Source organism: Coptis chinensis, chromosome 1 (assembly GCF_015680905.1).
Source record: "Coptis chinensis isolate HL-2020 chromosome 1, ASM1568090v1, whole genome shotgun sequence".
Classification (NCBI taxonomy): domain Eukaryota; kingdom Viridiplantae; phylum Streptophyta; class Magnoliopsida; order Ranunculales; family Ranunculaceae; genus Coptis; species Coptis chinensis.
Window position 1 is genome coordinate 22,911,420 of NC_141456.1, and position 20,024 is coordinate 22,931,443.

The following is a 20,024-nucleotide window of genomic DNA, read 5'->3' on the forward strand; positions in this document are numbered from 1 at the left end:
TTTTTTTTTCATCCCTTTCACTCTCTTTTTTTTATTTAATGACCCTTACCTAAATATGACCGTTGATAAAAAAAACTATTATATATTAGATCTGAGATTATGACCATTATAGAGATTCTTTTGTAAGAACACCTTCTACCACCATTACTGGTTCTAGTGAGAGCAAACGACGATGCCACACCACCATTATTGGTTCTAGTGAGAGCAAACGACGACGACGCACCACCATTACTGGTTCTAGTGAGAGCAAACAACGACGACGCCCAAGTACAAATCACAACACTTTTTAGGCAAAATGAAGGTAATATCATGTATCTAAACCATGGTTATGCTTTCAAAATAAGATTTTGTGGTTAGTTTTGAATTAAAATGAAGTCGTCTTCTTCTTCTTTAAGTATGAAGGTTTTGCATTGTTTTTTTTTTTTTTTTTGGGAGGGGGCTTTAATTTAATTATGAAAATTGGGGGTATCACAAGTGGTTATTGACTTTGCATTGTACTGCCCAGGTTGAATGTCAGATGTGTAATCAACTTGGACACTTGGCTATTGAGTGTGAATTTGTGTACTCTCTTTGCAAGCAACCTACTTGTCACGGCATTCGAATGTTGGGCAGCTCACATACAATAGCTAATCCAGAAAGAAAGTATCTAAAGTGTCAATATCAATCATGCCCAAGTTATTTACAGTGGCTAGAAGAAGCTATTTGTGAAAAATTATCTGGTATTGGACCAAGCTCATCTACCATTGCATGTTTTGAATGTGGTAAGACTGGTCATTGGAAGAGAGAATGCCCATGGGTGGACTACAATGCACGACAGAGAATTGTAGAGGAAGGAGGACACTTAAGACAACAAAGAGTGGGTTGAATGCTGGGAAGAAGTATTTGAAGTGTTATGCATGTGGGAGCTTTGAATGGCTTATTGATGCACTGAGAAAGGAAACAAAGACAACTACTTTGGCTGTGGAATCAATTGCTACTTTGAAAATGACATTGTCAGAATTTTCAAAGCTTAATATAAAGTGAATAGTTGTAATGAAATAATTGAATTCATATGTAAGAAATCCATTGCAGTTTTTTGTATTCTGCAGGTTTTGTATCCATTACAGCTATATTTAATGAAAGAAGTTTAGTGAGAATTTCATATAGCCTTTATATACATCACGTTGTCTATGCATATTGCTAAACCTAGACACAGTTGTTGTATTCTGTAAGTTGAGGCCTATGGCTCTTGCCGAAAAAAACAAGAGTTCTGCTAAATATAGCCAATTCATTTTGCTGCACTGATGCATTGATGCACAAATTGTAAAAGTTTGGACATAAAGCAACCAGTTGTGAATCCAAGGTTTAACCTCTAGGGTCGCAATCCAAAAAGGTCTCACTTGTTTTTGCTGAAGGTAGATTGCCTATTCAATCACACATTATGAAATGGTTTAATATAATCTTAAAATAACTCTTCTAACTAAAAATATTACACTCATTTCTCTAAAGCACGGACGCACCTCCTAATAGGAAAAATTTAAAAATAAATCAAAATAATATTAAAAAACTCAATTTTTTCATTTTTTTGTTTTGTTAAGACTTATGACATGTTTTTAAAGTTTGATTAGGAAATATTAAACTTAATTTTGTGGCTATTTATCTTTAATAGTTTTGAATTTATGAATGTTGATACATTTAATTTAGTTTTTAAAATTTAATTTATATAAAATAAAATTATAAATATTAATTAATTTCTGCATCCTTTGCCGCGTCCGCGTCCTACCTTTTTAAGATATAACCGAGTCGCCGCGTTAGTGTCCGAGTCGCCGCGTTAGTGTCCGCGTCTGCGTTAGTGTCCGCGTCCGTGTCCCTGCAACATAGACTCATTCTATGACAATTATGATTTATGAGATTCACATGTCATTCTGTATTTGACCAGATAAAAATAAAAGCCAACAGGATCCTCATCTCCACCGATTTTCGCGTTTAGCAGTGAGTTGCGCTCATTCTCACATGTACATAGTACATTGTTTTTTCAATCATCTACATGGAATTAGTACAGGATCTGAAGTCGTTCCATCAGCTTTGTTGGACTCTAGATGGAAGGAGCGTTCACTGTCATCGTTGGGCATCAGTACTCCCCATTCAAATATACAACTTAGCTTGCCAGGAAGACGAACGAAAGCTGCCGCTAGAAAGGTTGCAGCTTTAAGAGGCTCTAATTTCTTAACCAGATTGATGAAACCATGATCAGTCACCTTTCCTGAACTAGACCTGTCAACTTACTTGGAAAGTTCAGTATATTACTTCCAACGATTGGATAAAAAAAACATGTACCACAAAATTTAACAGAGATTGAAACACAAATGATATATCAAGCGAGGGCCAAAGCAAGTGCGAGGAATCAAAGTTGCAGCCAAAATGGGCACTCAATACAGGATCGACCAACTGTCCATTACAAACAACAAATATCAGCCACCTTTTTTGAACTCCCTGCCAACTTTTATCAGTAAAATAAGGATTTTATATATGTTGAATACAAGAGCACCTTCCATCTAACAAAAAGCTATAAGGATGGTAATGCAAAACAACTGAACCAACAGTCGCTACGCCAAGTTAAAGACCTGTAAACGGTATACACAACATTCTTGCCCTCTGAGAAATTAAGAGAGAATTTCAGTTGAAACCACTTCACATAAATCAGTCATCTACACTAACCAGTGACATATCCTTCCATACACAAAAGCAAAACACATGTCACGTGTTCCCAAAACACAAAAAAAGATGAAAAATATTCAACTGCTCAAGTCATGGTTTACTAACAAACCTACTAAAAAAACGCATGAAGTTACATACTTACATGTTCAAATGGTCCCACCCTCTTCTATTGCTTGTTGGTGGTGGCTTGAAATAAAGTCTTTTTTCTGAACTTCTCTCTGGTTCAATTGCACATTCATGTGTTTGTGTTTCTGGTACTGCAGTATGGGGCACTTCAACTTGAGCTGCAACTGGTGTACTAGGTTGTTTCTTATTCCTTGGCCTCTTCTTATTTGATGCACTAGCTTGAGCTCCTTCATGTGCTTGTGGGGCCTCTGTTGCTGATTGACCTTGTGTTGTTTCGGCATTAAGCTTTGCTTGTTCTGGGCAAGTCCTGATGTTGTGGCTTGAGGAGTGGCATTTGCTACATCTTCTTATTTGCTTGGGTTTTGCTGCTGGTTCAGAATCATTTTGTCCCTCACCTGCTTGTGAAGCATTTTGTCCCGCACCAGCTTGTGAAGCATTATGTCCATCACCTGCTTGTGTTTGTTCATCTGCATTCTTTCTTCTATTTTTCTTTGGCCTTCCTGGTTATCTTTTCAATGATGGTGGGAGAACTTGAGTAATTGGTTTCCCCTAGTCTGTCATTAGGTATAGGAAGAACAACCCTGCTATATGTTTTCACATATGACCTCATTGTTAAGTATTCATTACAATATCTACACATCAAAAATTAAAATATTGATTAATAAGACAATCAAAGACCATATAATAATAAAAATATGTAAGAAGATGCAGGAAAAACTAACCTAGCATAGTTCAACCTCCTCTGTTCAATGATACAAACAGCATGCATACAAGGTATTCCAGTAAGTTGCCACACCTTACACTTACATTCGTGTGCATCTAGGTTCACTAACCATCTGCTTCCATGTGATCTAAGCACAGTAAACATGTGGTATGCAGCAGATATGTAAGTATACTCCTTAATAAAAAAAATTGCACTACTAAAAAAAAGACATATTATGACGCCTGTTTTTTAGCTATCTTGACGGCTTTGTTGAAAACCGTCAAGATAGGTGCCTTGGTGATATTTTTATGACGGCTATTGTAATATTATGTCACGTATATCACAGGCGTCAATAAATTATAAGCATTTTATGACGGTTGTTGCAATATTATATTATGTATGACACAAGTGGAAAGAAAATAGTATGACTTTGTGACGAGTTTTCTAAAATTGTCAAGTTCATAATATAATAAACCGTCAAAAACTTAACAACCAAAAAAAAATCGGTAACTCGTCCAAAAAAAAAAGTGGAGTATCAGTTTGCATATGTTCTAAACCGTCATTTTCTAAACCGTCAAAGGCGTTGGTTTTAAATTTTGGGTCCCTTAAATAATGGTTTGTTCAGAGTCAAGCGTCAAGTAAATCACAAAAACAAAAGAAGTCTACATAAACCTAAACTTTCAACTTAAAACACACTTGTTTTGCGAAAAAATTGAAAGGGATTTGAGGAAGAAGCCCGACCCCTCAAGTCTCCAACCCCCGACTCCACCTCGCAACAACAAAACCACCGGATCGACTTCCCTCCTCTCGCCACTTGATGCCCTAACTAAGCTCTCTCTATATCTAAATGGCGATTGAGAAGAAGGGGATTTTATGCCGGGTTAAAATGGGAAGACACCATTTTGAGAAGAACGACTTGGTTTTTGCATGAAGGGGATTTATAAGCGTAGTAGTGGAAAACAGAAAAGCGAGAGGTAAAGATGCAGGGAATAATCCAAAGCCAAAAAGATCTCGACTTCAACCTAATTGTTGCTTTCTGAATTAGTTGCCCTAAATGCTAAGGTACCCACCGCGAAACCCTAACAAACCCCAACTTCCTTCTTAGTTTTGGTTGGATTATGATTCCCCAATTGAAATCTCACTGTGCTCGGTTGTTATTATTGGATTTTTTTTTATTTCAGTAAATTTCGTTAGTCTTAAATTTTTTACTCTACAAACAATTTGCTACGGCTGAAAGATTGTTTTAGATGATATAAAGAAATTAGAGAAAGTGATGTACTATTTTTATTTTTTTCAAATAATTCTTAATGGCATGCGTTTTAGAGATGAATTTTTTCAGTGCCATTAATGGATATGCAAGGGGCGCATTATCTTTTTGATAAAATGCCAGACATAACTTTTGTTGTTTTGGTGTTAAACTTGTTTGTAAAAATGTAATTTGAAATGAAGATTGATTGGAGTGTTTTAACATCCTAGGGGTAGTCTGCTATTACCCAACTTTGATTCTCATTTGTTTTGTAACCCTTTTGTTGTTAATATTAGGGTTGTCCCAAATGCATATGTGGAATGACCACCCAATATTAGTGAAACAATACATGGAAGGAATATAGGTGAAAGCGATTTTCTTTTATTGTAAATTGTGTGCTTTCAGCTTCCTTGATGTTATGCTTGATGCCTTAGAATTTGATGTTAATAGACCTCCCTCTAATGACTATAGTCTTAGATTAATGATACACGTAGGATCCTGGATCCTATAGCTTATTCAAAAACAAAAGAATTAAGGCTGTCACAACAAAAAGGATAGTTTACACCTGCGACTTCGAAAGTTTTGAGGTGAACCTTGTATCTTTTGGAATTACATTTTTGTTGTGGATATTGTTGCATTGACCACTTACGCTAGAGCTTCACTAGTGGATATGGTTCTTTTATGTTTGCCATTTCATTTCATGAATGGATTACTTGTATGCTTTAACTCTGTAAATTTCTAAAATCGATATTGGATATGCAATACTGTGAAGGTAGTTAGCAGACAAAATTGCGGCTGCTGGATTTTATGTGGTGGTTCCAGACTTCTTTCATGAAGATTCATATAACCCTGAAATAGCCGAGAGGCCTCTAACAGTGTGGATTAGAACTCATGGAACGGTTGATTTCTGACACACAAAATTGCACTTGCATTAGAATCTTTTAGCATTCGTTTATGACATTGCTGTTTTATGAATCCTTGTCTTTGTTCATTAGGGATGAAGGGGATGAAATGGAGAAACCTGTAATTGCAGCTCTAAAGAGTAAGGGAATATCTTCAATCGGGGCTGCAGGCTTCTGTTGGGGTGGTGAGTGATATTTGTGTGTCTTTTGTTTTCAAAGTTAAAAATATCTTTAGTTTTGGCAACTTCCTTTAGGGGTGTCTTGAGTTTATTAAGCCTCTATGTATTAATCTACTTTGGGCCTAGCTAATGGGTGACCTTTCTAACTCATCTCAGCAAAGGTAGTTGTACAACTAGCAAAGTCAGATGATATTAAAGATGCGGTTCTGTGTCATCTCCATTTGTTTAATCACCTAGCTTCGATTTATTTAGTCGGTAGTTGGATCCTAGATCGCCTTAAAATAGGGTAAAGTGTGTCATTTTTATTTTCGGATTATATTATTATGAAGCTTTAGTGTTTCATGGTAAGAGATATATTACAATTCTATTAAGACATAAATCAGGTGAAAGTTGTAGTCTGCCCTTTTTATTTTCTTTTTGCAGATTTGTTCACGAGGGGGATAGACATTCAAGCTATCAATGTCGTTATTAATTTTGATTTCCCTAAGAACTCGGAGACATATCTCCACAGGGTACATTTCTTACTTTAGTGTTCATGGATGATCTTTTATTTTCCCCAATTATTATAACAACTTTGTTCGCATTGTCACGGGTTGGTCGATCAGGAAGGTTTGGACATCTTGGGCTAGCTGTGAATTTGATTACGTACGAGGACCGCTTCAACTTGAATTTATCTTGGTTCCTTGGTCATTACATACCAAACTTCTATGTGGTTGTTTTTTGCCATTTAAATAAAGCAAATTCTTCCACAGATAGACCTAACTATTTACTGCAGGTGAATGATATGGGGGTGCCCTTTGTTCAAGAATAGTGATTGAAAACAATGATCGATCTGGCTGCGTGTGACTAGCAGATTTTAAAGTAAGTTGTTGTTTGACATAGTTTTTATGTTGAAAAATCTTATGCTAGCAGAATTGTCCCTTGCTGCCGATTCCTTATTTTCTGTGGAGTGTGGTTTGTGCTTGTGGTCTGTTTTTTATAGAACTTGCGTTCAAGGGTTTGTCATGCCCTTCTACTAAACTTGAGGTCATTATTGCTCCTGACAATTACATCGTAGTATTGTGAATATTATGCTCTCATGATGCTATGTTATCATAGTGCCTGCAACGATTAGATTTTTGAAACCTCATATGTTTTTCTTGTTTAAATCTTGCAATTCTCATACAAAGCTACCTTAGTAGTTAGTTTGTACTTATCATTAATTGGTTTGTGTTTCATTTTTATATAAGTGGTCGATTAATTTGATTTTCCGTTTACTTACCAAATCTTCTTTATCATTTTGAAGATTATATTATGGGAAGATTACTTTCAAAACGTTCTGAAAGAAATGATTATGGAATGATTATGGGGAGATGGATAACGTTCAGAAAGCTCGCTTCTATTGATTGTTTGAGATGGATCAATTTATCGGTTGATTAGAAATTTTTGTTGGATAGGTTAGATAAATTGAGTTATGACTTATGAGATTGACTTGATTTTGTTGAATCAAGTGTTATTTGTTAATTAATTGTTATTTTTCTTAGTCATCAAATAAATCATGTAATATGAAAAAAGTTCTTTCAAATGATTTATGTTGGTAATAAAGAGTATGATTCAGGTTTACTTAAAATGGAGTTCATGTATGGGTCTACATTTGTTAGTCCGTATGGATTTCTGAGTTATATCGAGATATGCAGGAAAATTTGTGTGACAAAACATTTCACCGGCGGGTGCCCAAAAAAATATTTTTTTAAAAAAAACAAAAGTTTGTGACGGCTTCGAAGGACCTGTCAATTACCTATGAAATCTCTTGACGATTTTAATGTTCATCTCTTGACGCTTTTCGAATTAATAATTGTCGGCTGCAAAGCAAGCGTCATAAACATGTGTTATTTCTTGACGCTTTTCCTAGCAAACTATGACGGTTACGTAAAATATGTCATGTAAATAGCCCGAGTTATGACATTTTGAATTGAATTTATGTCATATAAGTTCAAGTTTTAATGTCAGTTTCTTCAAAACCGTCATCAAAATAATGATAGTTTTTGTTAACTTTTATGACGGGCTCTATAATGACGGCTCTTTCTTTAATGAAAAAAAATGTCATTACGCTTGTTTCATGACGGCTAAAAGCTGTCATTATAAGTCTTTTTTTTAGTAGTGTTGTTTCTCATGTATTGCCTTCACCTTAGGAACAACATTATTAATGTCCATCTCCATTGCCTTGATTCTTCTTTTTCTCATAAGAGTCATCAACATCAAATTCAATTCCCTCAAATCACTGGCTTGTCCCTCAAATCCATTATCTATTGATTAAAACTTTCACTGAAGTTGTTAGTGATATGCTCTGATTTTGTACGAGTCCAAAAATGTGATTTACACCATGTGGTAACATCCCTCTTTTTCAACCAATCGACTGCCTTCTTGTCAACTTTCTCCAAATCATCAAGAAATCTTTTGCAGTCACTAAGCCTAAATGCCCTAGCTACTCCCCAACACAACTCCTCAAATAGTTTACCTCCCTTGTAATCTTTCTTCAAATTTTTGTACATGTGCCTGAAGCAAAATCTATGAGCTGCACGTGGAAAGATAACAGGAAGTACTTCCTTAAGTCCCTTTTGCATATCTGACATGAAGGTAAGATTTTGTTCATGGTTTGACAAGTGTGAGTGCATAGCTTCCAAGAAAGATCCCCATGTAGCCTTATTATCTCCTGTGCATATGAAGACGGGCAGTGGAAATAGCCCATTGTTCCCATCTAAAACTACCATGCTTAGACATACACCACCATATTTGCCTTTTAAAAAACAACCATCAAGACTTATAATTGGTCTGCACCCCTCGACAAATCCTCTAATACTAGCTAAAAATGCAATACACACATGATTAAACTCAAGAGTACCATCTAGAGCAGCTAGCCACAGAACCATAATTTCATTTCAATATTTGGACACACAACTCTGGAGCTTTTGCATAGCTTTCCTCATAATTACCATTTACCAACTCCATTATCTTTTGTCTAGCATGTCAAGCTGTATAATATGAAATCTTAACACCTAATTTGTCCCAGACTTCTTCTTTGATCATGTTAGCTTTAAAAGTCTTGTGATGTCTTCTAACTATATCCTCCATCTTCTCAGCCACCCATACAACATTAGCCAATTTGTTTCCAAACTTACTATTACCCCTACACCTGGTAGTATACCCATCCTTCTTCTTGGATTTGCTAGCCCTTGCATAGAACATCCATGTGCATTCTTCTCCCTTGCAATTAAGTCTCACTCTGTCACCATCATTCTTTTTACCCCTAAACTCAAACCTATTTGCAATGGCATATGTCCTCAAATAAGTCCTACATTTTTGTATAGTAGACCTGATGCAGGACAGTAATATGTTTCTAATTAGGATTGGTTTCTTATTATCTATTAGTTTGTTTTAGAATTAGAATGTATTTAGAATTATTTCCATACTAGAATTAGTAATATACTAGTCTATATAAGAACATCGTAGGATATAAACAGGATTCATTCAATATTATCAATTTATCAAAGTCTTTTACATACCTTCTTACTTTTAATTCGCTTCCGCCTCGTCAATTGGTATCGGAGCCAGGTTCGATGGCCCATCACGATGATGCTGACCCACGTTCCCCGGACGCAAATACGGGAGATTTTGTTACCATGGCAGATGTCAATCGTGCTTTGGAGCAAGCTTTTACGGATTTCCGATAGGAAAATCAACGCTTCATATGAGAGGCAATTTCAGCGGAGTTCTAGAAAGAAAGAGAACGAGGGAAAACTCAGGCTGAAGGCGACAAACAAGTTCGACTTCAAAGCACCACCCATAGTGCATCGGATTCTAACCTTGAACGTCTTTCTCGCAGTACCGATCGATCCACCCACCCACCAACCCACCCATCAACTACAGAACACCCATCCCATCAATTCCCAACCCCAATATACTCCATATCAACTATAGAACCAATTGCATCCCACCTCCAGTCAGCATCACACCCACTACTCCATTAATTTTCAACCCCATATACAACCAACATATCTTCCTCAAAGCTGGCCTCCTCGATTTTCAAAGCAACTCTTAAGGCATCAATTCCACTCTTATCTGGCGAACAACAGTTGGAGAAGATGAAGAATTTCCATCACACCATCGTATCCAACACCAACCTGTGTTTTTGGACTTTCCTAATTGCACTAACTTTACCACCCAATCCCATAACAGTCCATATACCCAACCCCAATTAAATTCCTACCAATTCTTATTCCACCGGTCCGGTCCATCAATTCCCAAATGCCCAACCACCACTTCAAACCACACCCATTAATGGGCTAGCCCAAACTGGTTTTGCACCCTACCCAATTTTTCAGCCCAATCTCTGAGATTATCGCCAACCACATAATGGTATAGACGACGACGACTACGACGATGAAATTGAGGAAATTGTTATCCGACATAATCCTCCAAATTTGCAAAATCAAGATAATTTTCGTCGACAAAGAAATAATTATGGTGGTAACAGACATAATTTTGGTGGAAATAGTAATGAGTATCGCATCAAGGCAGATTTGGCAACTTTTAATGGTCTTTTGCATATTGAGGATTTTATTGACTGGCTTAAATCCGTGGACCGTTTTTTCGATATTATGGAAATTCCTCCAGAGAAGCACGTTAAGATTGTGGCTTTTAATTTTGGTGGTGGCTCTTCTTGGTGGGAGCAGAAACAACAAGAGCGTATTCGTCAAGGTTTGAAACGGATTCGTTCTTGGAAATGTATGAGGCAGATGTTAATGGCGCAATATCTTCCTCCAAATTTTGCTCAACTTCTCTTCACTGCACTCCAAAATTGCAGACAAGATAATCGTACTGTTCAAGAATATATTGATGAATTTTATCGGTTGCTTTCTCATAATGATTTGCAAGAGAATAAGAATTTACAAATTGTTAGATTCATTAATGGTTTATCCTGGAATATTCAGAAAGATCTAGTTTCAGATCAACACTTCACTTTACATGCCGCTATTAATAATGCACTTAAGGTTGAACAATTCATAGAGCGACCTAAACCTTTTAACCGTCCTTCATATAACCAAAGATCCTCACAATTTAAATCCAACCCATCTTATCATAATTCCCCATCTTCTAGTGTTTCACCATCTCCATCTTCAGAAGTCCCTTCTAGCCCATCCACTCCACATGATACCTCTACCCAACCCACCACCTCTCCTTATAAAACACCTCCTTATCATCAACCTCCAAACCGTCCTAATACCCGCTCAACTCGTTTCCCAAATTCCTCCAACACTAACACTCAAAATCCTAAACCTCCATCCACCAATCCATATCTCCGTCCCAAACCTGTTACGTGTTATAAGTGCAGTAAATCTGGTCATTCTTCAGATGAGTGTCGAAAACATAATATTGCTTTTGCAGACGAGGTTCCTAATATGGATGATGGTTTTGAGGCTAATATTCATTGTGATGACGATGAACCGACATATGGTGATGACGATGGTGAACACTTTAATCTTGTGGTTCATAATTTGTTATATACTCCACATGTTTCTATTCCACACCGACATAATTTGTTTAGGACTACTTATACAATTCAAGGCAAATTGTGTTCTCTGATTATTGACAGTGGTAGTAGTGAGAACATTGTGTCAAAGAAAATGGTGGCGAAATTGGAACTTGCTACCCAGCCACATCCCCGCCCTTATGAAGTTGGTTGGATACAAGATGAGTGCAAACAACATGTTAAGGAACAATGCCTTCTCAGTTTTTCTATTGGCAAGTGTAAGGATATTATTCTTTGTGATGTTGTTGATATGAATGCTTGTCACGTTCTTCTTGGGTGCCCTTGGATGTTTGATGTGGATGTTATTCATCGTTGCAAGCTAAATACTTATTCTTTTGTCAAGGCTGGTTTGAAAGTTCAATTGGCTCCTTCCTATGCCAGGCCTAAGTCTTCTCCATCTACTGCTGAGGCTCCTGTTTTATTGGTTTCTACTGATGTTAACTCTGACTTTGAGAAGCCAAATGAGATATTTGCAGTTGTCGTGAAGCCTAGGTGGCGCCTATGTGGAGGTGTAATTTTACACCCCCCATTAGAGATGCCTTTATGAGCCAAAAACAATGACACAATGCAAGAGTGACAATGAGGGTAGTACTTGCTATCAGTGTTCAAAATTTCGAATAGAATGTCGGAATTTTACCGGATATTTCAATTTTAAAAAAAACCGGAAAATACAACATAGGGTCGAAATATTAATCATTTTGAAATCTTGTTGAAATCAAAATTTGACATGGGTCAAATGTCAAAATATTGTCAATTTCAGTTTTTCGATTTGTCGGAATTCCAAAAATTTCGAAATCCCGAATTATGCTTGCTACTGAGATAGTTATCAACTTGTGATATTTGGACGAAATCTTTTATTCCATCTAGCGTGTTTTTTCGATTTTTTTTCGTAGTATGGAATGTTTCATTACATCCCACTACTTTTTTCGATTTATTTATTTATTTATTTATTTATTTTTATTATTTTTTTTTTTTACAGAATGTTCGAAGTGTTTTTTTTTTTATATTTTTTCATTTTTTATATTCAGACGGAATAAAACATTCCGTCTAAATTTTGAAGTCATATTTGCATTGGGCAACTCCTAGTAGCTTCTTACCAAAAAAATAACTATGAGGGGAAATAGTCTCATGTGGCGCCTACGTGGAAGTAACAAGTTGTTGCTTGCATTGGGATGCTCTAATTCACTTTTTGCAAGCTATCCTATTAGAGCATTTCCAATGCAAACCACTTTTTTTCACCTCCACGTAAGACTATTTTCCCTCTTTGCTATCTTTGTGGTTAAAAACAAGAAAATGTTGCCCAATGCAGAGGTGATTTAAAACTTCGGACGAAATGTTTGATTCTGTCTGAATGTAAAAATTGAAAAAACGGTCGGACGAACGGAATGAAACATTCTGTCCGAAAGAAAGAAAAAAAAACCCAAAAATAAGGTCGAAAAAACACACGGGACGGAATGTTTCATTCTGTCCGAAGAAAAGAAAAAAAAAAAACCAATAAAATATAAAAAAAACACACGAGACGGAATAAAAGGTTCCGTCCGAAACTCACAACTCAATGACAATTAATTTCAATAGTAACTGCTACTCTCATTGTGACTTAGTTACAAGTCACCATCATTATCACCCTTGCATTAGGCAAGTGTTTTCTGATCTACAAAGATGAAAACTCTCAATTTCCTCTCCTAGTCACTTGTATTGGGAATGCTATTAATCCGGGAGAAATTAAAGGAGTGACCAATTTTATAATTACAGTGCGCAGACCTGACCTTATTTTATAATTAGGAGTTGAACTTGCACACCTTGAATAATTGAAAACTTGCGCTTAGCGTGCAATGTACGATATCTACTCCGCATAATTTAAAAATTAAGCTTGGTTAAAAGATTGATTTCTTGAAATATTGACTACAGGAAAGGAAATGAAAATTGATGAAGTATAAAAATCTCCAAATTGAACTCTTACAATAGTATAAGCTTCTAACACAGGACCTGGTCCACAGATAGTGGAACAATTTTTTTTTAGGGTAAATTGCATTTTGATAGTGGAACAACTTTTAACTAATGGATCAGGTTCACCGTCTGTTAATTGTTTGTGGGAATCCAATGTAATCTTGTAATTACTAAATTGCCATTAAATTTGCGGTCAATCCCATTTGATTTAGGTGACACATGATTTAATCTTAATTGCCGGCAGATGAGAATGAATACACTTCAACACATAGAACATGAAACTCCAAACTCCACACAAAATTCCGTACAAACTTGTATAGAAGTATAGAACATATGGTTTCAACAATCGAGGACGTGCAAAAACTTCTGTTTGCGACAATATTGGTGTAGTTGGAATGGGAACATTGATTGGTCACAACCCATGCACGTAACCCTAAGCCTCCATACCCCCACAAGTATATATTAGTAAGGATGGAATTCGAACTAATCAAGCTGAATTTCACTATGCTCAAGTTAATACATGAACCAGCCCAAGTCAAGTTTTTAGCGAGCCGAGTCCAAATAGTTCGGTTATTTTACACTAAAGTGATACTATTTTAACTTATCGAACCGAGCTTCATCAAACTCGTTTGTTACACGACCTATAATATAAACTCAAACTTGGCTCGTTTATTAAATGAACAAGCTCGAGCATGCCTGAGCCCTCAGCTCAATAAATTCTACCCTTAAGTATTAGTTTGAGAAAGTATATTTAATTAATATTTAATCATCTGTGTGAATCTGCACTTAGTGGAATTCCAGAAACCTGGAACTGTTATCGCGCATTAAAGAATTTATTCTTTTAAATTTTAATAAACGTAAATGTGAACTGAATTACGAAGTCTTCTTGCATCTGCTTGACTAAAAGGGAAACTGTTTCAGCATTTGCACTTGCCATATTAAAAAAAAAAAAAGAAAAAAGAAAAAGTAGCAGTCCAGTCTCTCACTCAAAAAACTCTGATCGAACTTCAGAGTTCTTCATTTCACCACCGCACCAGACTACAGAGGCTTGGAAGTTATGCTATAAAACGTCCCCTGACAATCTTTACACGGCTTAGTTGGTAAGTATATCCAAGCCTCCACTTGTTACTTCAGCCTATGGTTTTAAAGTTGTACATACACTGATACACCAAGTCGTAGTAAGTGTCTCTTACTTTTACAGGCACAAAGAAATGGAACCAAGATATCTGATGAACTTACAGAGTCGATTAGGTCGAGGTAATGGCATGTTCCTTTGAAAATTTTCAAAAACTCAGTGCAACCTTTTGGTGTTATAATCTAAGGTTAATATCAGGAAAGTCCAGTTTTCCAAGTTAAAGCAAAATCTACTCTGCAAGTCGCAACCTTAAATCTGATCAGATCTACCTATTCTCCTTCAATTCCTTTTGCTAGTTTTGGGGGGGTTTAGTAGGGGTTTTGGTGAGGTTCTCGTTCTAGGAGTAGCTAATTTGTTGCTTTCACAGAGTTTCGTGCTTCGTAGTTTGGAGATCTTTGGGTCTTCTTTTTGGGAGAACCAACAACACACTTGGGTGATCGATGTTGGTGTTGAAGTAACTCCAGTGGGGAATATGAGGGGACCTAGCTCTGTGTTTCTCCTTTGTCTTTTGTTTGTTTTAATGATATTTGCTCCATGTATCTTTCTTGCTTCTTGTTTGATTTGTGAAGTTGCACTCAGATGGTTTATGGAAAACAAAATAAAAAAGAAATCCATTTTTCCATGTGCAACGTAGCGACATACTAGCTATTGAGACTCTTAACTTTTCTTGAGACCCACTCTCCTCCGAGATCTTACTCCCATTTTTCCATGTGCAGCGTAGCGACATACTCGCGCTAAAAATATTTTTCAATTGGCAGAATAATCCAAAGTTGAGAATATCATTATCATTGCGTATATTGGATCTCTAAATTTTGGAACATATTGGACCGATATATTTATAAAATTTATGCTTATGTTTTAATTCATGTAATGAAATTATTTAGAATAAAACAAAATTACCAACGACAGAGTTGTTGTCTTAAAAAAAATCCTTTTGCATGTGAAATTATTCTTTTGTGCGCTAGCTCATTTGTGGGATCTTCGAAATAACATGTGTAGCTCTCTGGTATGCTTAAATGATTAAGTGTTTTCAATACATAAACTGAAAGATTCTATATTTATGTATTCTTTCGCAGACGTGAATCTCTTAATCTCTCTTACTGCCATTATAGTTGGTTTGACTGCCACTTGAAGCTAGAGTATTATATCACTCGGGATTGAAGTCTTGAAGTTTGGACCCAGTGGCGTGAACAGGAGAAAGCCAAATGGAGAACTATTTGACATCAGAAGTAGAACTCAAAGAATACGATGTAGATGAAGTACGAAAAAGGAATGAAAAACTTTATAGAGTAAATAATCTACATTTTGATGGTAAGGACAAGCTTCAAAATAAAATGTTTGAAAGTCTCAAAGTGGTGAAAGTTTTCAAAGGGGCCATTGTTAGCTCAAATGCAATGGAAGTGTCGTTAGAACTTGAAAGAGAGAAAATACGACGATATTCACATAAAGATCTTATGAGGATTACTGAATATTTCACTTGTCAAATAGGTTCTGGCGCTTATGGAGACGTCTTTAAAGGCCAATTACCTAATGGTGAGAAAGTTGCAGTTAAGAAATTAAAAAAAACCGCAGTGGATGTTATGGAATACACATTCATGGCTGAAGTGAGATCAATGAGCAGCACTTCTCATCGAAACCTAGTTAGACTTTATGGATATTGTTTTGAGACGAACATGAAAGCACTTGTCTATGAATACTTGGAGAATGGATCTTTGGATGTTATTTTGTATGAGAACCATCTTAAGTTGCCGTGGCAGAGGTTGTATGATATTGCAACTGAGACAGCAAAAGGGCTTTCTTATTTGCATGAAAGTTGCCACGAGGTAATAGTTCACTATGATGTAAAAGCTAGTAATGTGCTCATTGACTCAAATCTTTCTCCTAAGATTTCAGATTTTGGATTTGCCAAGGTTTCTCAAAGAGATGTTAGTAATATATCTTTGGTTGAATTCAGAGGGACCCGTGAGCTTTGCTGCCCCAGAAATGTGGATGCAAATGCCAATAACTTACAAAAAGTGATGTTTACAGTTTCGCATGATGTTGTTCAAGTTTTGGGGAGGAGGAGAATTTGTGTAGGCGATAATTGGTTTCCAGGACAAGTTTGGGAAAAATTTAAGAATGGACAAGTAAAACTAAATTATGGAGGAATGTGGAATTGAGGACATGGATAGAGAAAATGCAACAACATTGGCAATTGTCGCATTGTGGTGTACTCAGCACAATCCCGGTGACAGACCAACCTTGGGCAAGGTGGTGAAAGTTCTTGAGGGGTACATACAACTTCCACCCCCTCCCGATCCGCTTTATCCATATAGCTTCTCTTTAAACGTAAGCAAATTGGGAGCTAGCTCCACAGCAATTAGTGGACCTCCTCCTTCATCAGTTTCTTCTGATGTCTCTCTCACCCGGAGTGAACGGTAAGAACACTAGCTATGAGATTTTTCTTTCTGAAATTAAATCTTTGATGCCCCCCCCCCCCTTCATTTCCTAATTGACGTTAATTGTGCAATGCAGAACGCAGAGTTCCGCTAACTGGGCTAAAGCTATGGCGATACTGAAAGAATTCGAAGACATGAGTGATACACCACTTGGGAAATTGAAACAAGTTGCTGAAGCCATGACTGTTGAAATGCATGCTGGTTTAGCTTCAGAAGGTGGAAGTACACTTGGGATGCTTATCAGCTCTGTTGATAATCTTCCTACAGGGAATGAGCACGGATTATTCTATGCATTGGACCTTGGTGGAACAAAATTCTGCCTTTCACGTGTACAATTGGGTAGAAAGAAAAGACGTGTTCTTGAGCAAGAATCTACTGAAGTGTCAATACCTCCTCATATGATGGTTGGAACTTCTAAAGGACTATGTGATTTTATTACTGAGGAATTAGCAACCTTTGTTGCTACGGAAGGCGATGGTGATTTTCATATTTCTCCTAGTAGGCAAAGGGAAATGGGGTTTAGTTTCTCATGCCCTATGACACGTACATCTGGGACTCCTATCAAATGCACAAAACACTCGTCATCCATAGATGGTGCGGTTGACCAAGATCTGGTGGCACAATTGACACAATCCATGAAAAGCAAAGGTGTTGATATGCGTGTGGCGGCTGTAGTCAACGACACAATTCGTACTTTGGCTGGTGGCAGATACCTCAATAATGATGTCGTTGCTGCAGTGACCTTAGGTACTGGAACAAATGCGGCATATGTGGAGTGTGCAAATGCGATTTCTAAGTGGCATGGTGTTCTACCTAAATCAGGAGAGATGGTTATTAACATGGAGTGGGGTAACTTCAGATCAGTACATCTTCCTCTGACAGAATATGATCATGCTCTGGATGTGGAGAGTTTAAATGTTGGTGAACAGAGTTTTGGGAAGATTATATCTGGTAAGTACATGGGGGATATTGTGCGCAGGGTATTACTTAAAATGGCTGAAGAAGCTGACTTTTTTGGTGATACCGTTCCCTCAAAGCTTAGAATTCCATTTACATTGAGGACTCATGAAATGTCTGCGATGCATCACGACAATTCTCCTGATCTAAGAGTGGTCGGAAGCATATTGCAAGATATCTTGGGGATATCTAACACATCCTTGACAACTAGAAAAGTAGTTGTTGAGGTCTGTGTCATTGTTGCAGAGCGTGGAGCTCGTCTTTCTGCAGCTGGAATCTTAGGCATCTTGAAAAAAATAGGAAGAGAGACAGTCAAAAAGGGAGTCAAGCAGAAGACAGTGATAGCCATCGATGGTGGAGTATTTAAGCATTACTCAGAACTCACCAAGTGTTTGGAGAACACCCTTAAAGAGTTACTGGGGGAGGAGGTTAAGGACACTGTTGTCATCGAGCATGCTAATGATGTCCCCCGCATTGGGGCCGCTCTTATTGCTGCTTCACATTCCCAGTACAATGACATGAAGTCTGAGACTGGTGTAGTTGTTAGCAACCAGGTATCTTCCAAAAAAGGGAATCCATTTCTGTACATTTCTGTGTGCATTGCCTTGTATTTTTTGTCCAGGAGGTAAATCAATAGTGTTATGCACTTATGCAAGTATCATCTAGTACAGGTTTTGTTGTAGAAATGGAAGATTTATAGGGTGGTAAGGTATATATCGCATTATCAACTTTGCTTACAAAGCACCAAATGGAAGGAATTTTGAAGTGCTAAATCGTTTTTTTTTTTCACTATTAAAAAAGCGCTACTGCTAAACCAATATCGCCTATAAGGACAACTTTTCTAACGGAATTCTGGACTTTGTACACTAGAATACCAGATTATGCAACAATAAAACCGATGCAGACAAGTGGGGACTTCTTTATCTTCAATTCAGGTTCAACTATTCCAGGTCTAAATTCTTTAACCCTATAACGGTATGTAAGTATGAAGTCTATGTTGGAATCTCTAAGTGTATTTCGAAATACTTGTGAGTGTGTGCAAAGTGGAGGAGATGAACCATATGTGTTCTCTCCACTTTAGTGCATAGTAGATAGTCCCACATTGGTTATCCACCACATCGGGTAGGGTTCGGGCTTGGGCTTGGGCTTACTGTTGTGGGTAGTGGTTAGACCAATAGCCTAAACTTGTTTTGCCTTTTTCTTGAGCAACAAGTTTCAGTGTTCTATTAGGAGTTGATCTCTCTTCCTCCTAACCTCTATAAATAGGACTTGTGAGTCCATAGAGATGAGACTTGATCGAACTCAACTCGTGAGAAACGTAAAACTCAAACCGGTCCTTTTCTTCTTTCTTCTTCCCTTCCCGTGAGAGAGAGTTATATTGTTGTTCTAGAGGGTAGTGCGTTTATAGTGCAAAGTCAGTCATTGTTAACCATTGAATCCTCGTGAGGAAGACGCCATCACTTTGTTGCCTTTCGCACCATTGGAAGGGCGAAATCTTTCCTTAAGGACTGACCTAATCAGCGCCTTGGTTATTCCCGCCATCTTTGCCCTTGTTTCTTCATTGCTTCTTGTTTCTTCTGTTTTCTACTTTAGTTCTTTGTGTTCATATTAACTATTTCTAAAGTCTACTCAAGAGTTTAGACCGTAGAGTTTGGAGTAAAAGAAAATTGAAAAGAAGAAAAATGAGTTGATCAGTTCACCATAATCATTTCACGTTGTCTTCAGCTATTATTCCCTCTTCGTCACTTTCATGGTGCTTTGCTCACCATGGTAGCAATAACATATAGAGAATTAACGGTGGCGGCCGGGCACCATTTTTGCTGAAGAAAAAAATACGACCATAAAAGTTTATTTAATGCCTGAAACCTATTTTGAAAGGAATTGTAATATGATTGTAAAATAGTAATGTCTAGAGTTTTATTGTTTTTTGTTTTTCTGCGCTCTCTTTTCGAGATTCTGAACCATTCAACTTATAACTTCTAACACTTAGGGGGTGTTTGTTTTTCCTACTTATAAGTATGTCCTAAAATCTGTTTGTTTTTTACTACTTATAAGTGGTAGGGGTGTTTGTTTTTTCAAGTATTTATAAGTGACGACATTACAATTTTATTCATATTTTAATAAC

The 20,024-nt window shown here is 37.0% G+C and overlaps 3 protein-coding genes and 1 long non-coding RNA gene across 8 annotated transcripts; all 4 read left to right on the forward strand.

Moving 5' to 3' along the window:
• Positions 1–93: 93 nt before the first annotated feature.
• On the forward strand, positions 94–1,130 carry LOC147522973 (uncharacterized). The gene is made up of 2 exons (XR_015195793.1): positions 94–301; positions 506–1,130. It is a non-coding gene; the product is annotated as an uncharacterized LOC147522973 (long non-coding RNA).
• Positions 1,131–4,431: 3,301 nt separating this feature from the next.
• On the forward strand, positions 4,432–7,366 carry LOC147522974 (uncharacterized). Of its 2 annotated transcripts, XM_086561123.1 has the most exons (6): positions 4,432–4,588; positions 5,545–5,671; positions 5,768–5,859; positions 6,277–6,363; positions 6,444–6,714; positions 7,139–7,366. In XM_086561123.1, exons 2-5 carry the CDS (start codon positions 5,664–5,666, stop codon positions 6,662–6,664), a joined length of 408 nt encoding a protein of 135 aa, XP_086417249.1. In that variant the 5' UTR covers positions 4,432–4,588; positions 5,545–5,663; the 3' UTR covers positions 6,665–6,714; positions 7,139–7,366. The 2 variants fall into 2 exon arrangements, with proteins under 2 accessions (XP_086417249.1, XP_086417257.1); XM_086561131.1 differs by lacking the exon at positions 5,545–5,671.
• Positions 7,367–14,262: 6,896 nt separating this feature from the next.
• LOC147522975 (hexokinase-1-like) lies at positions 14,263–18,672 on the forward strand. Of its 4 annotated transcripts, none has more exons than XM_086596321.1 (4): positions 14,263–14,469; positions 14,571–14,626; positions 15,581–16,921; positions 17,019–18,672. In XM_086596321.1, exons 3-4 carry the CDS (start codon positions 16,644–16,646, stop codon positions 18,526–18,528), a joined length of 1,788 nt encoding a protein of 595 aa, XP_086452447.1. In that variant the 5' UTR covers positions 14,263–14,469; positions 14,571–14,626; positions 15,581–16,643; the 3' UTR covers positions 18,529–18,672. The 4 variants fall into 4 exon arrangements, with proteins under 4 accessions (XP_086452447.1, XP_086452450.1, XP_086452457.1 ...); XM_086596324.1 differs by having other exon boundaries at positions 14,271–14,469; positions 14,549–14,626; XM_086596331.1 differs by having other exon boundaries at positions 14,271–14,469; positions 14,553–14,626.
• Positions 15,710–16,523, forward strand: LOC147522976 (LEAF RUST 10 DISEASE-RESISTANCE LOCUS RECEPTOR-LIKE PROTEIN KINASE-like 2.3). Its single transcript, XM_086569114.1, has 2 exons — positions 15,710–16,327; positions 16,398–16,523. The coding sequence occupies exons 1-2, from the start codon at positions 15,710–15,712 to the stop codon at positions 16,521–16,523; spliced, it is 744 nt and encodes a 247-aa protein (XP_086425240.1).
• Positions 18,673–20,024: the final 1,352 nt, after the last annotated feature.

What these genes read in the sequence shown, in the direction of transcription:
- LOC147522976 (XM_086569114.1), top strand. Translation starts at nt 15,710, where the DNA reads ATGGAGAACTATTTGACATCAGAAGTAGAACTCAAAGAATACGATGTA. An exon ending in TGCATGAAAGTTGCCACGAG is followed by an intron (nt 16,328 to 16,397) that starts GTAATAGTTCAC and finishes CTAAGATTTCAG; the next exon opens with ATTTTGGATTTGCCAAGGTT.
- LOC147522974 (XM_086561123.1), top strand. An exon ending in TGCAGGCTTCTGTTGGGGTG is followed by an intron (nt 5,860 to 6,276) that starts GTGAGTGATATT and finishes TTCTTTTTGCAG; the next exon opens with ATTTGTTCACGAGGGGGATA. An exon ending in CTCGGAGACATATCTCCACA is followed by an intron (nt 6,364 to 6,443) that starts GGGTACATTTCT and finishes TCGCATTGTCAC; the next exon opens with GGGTTGGTCGATCAGGAAGG.
- LOC147522975 (XM_086596321.1), top strand. Translation starts at nt 16,644, where the DNA reads ATGGAGGAATGTGGAATTGAGGACATGGATAGAGAAAATGCAACAACA. An exon ending in TCTCTCACCCGGAGTGAACG is followed by an intron (nt 16,922 to 17,018) that starts GTAAGAACACTA and finishes TGTGCAATGCAG; the next exon opens with AACGCAGAGTTCCGCTAACT.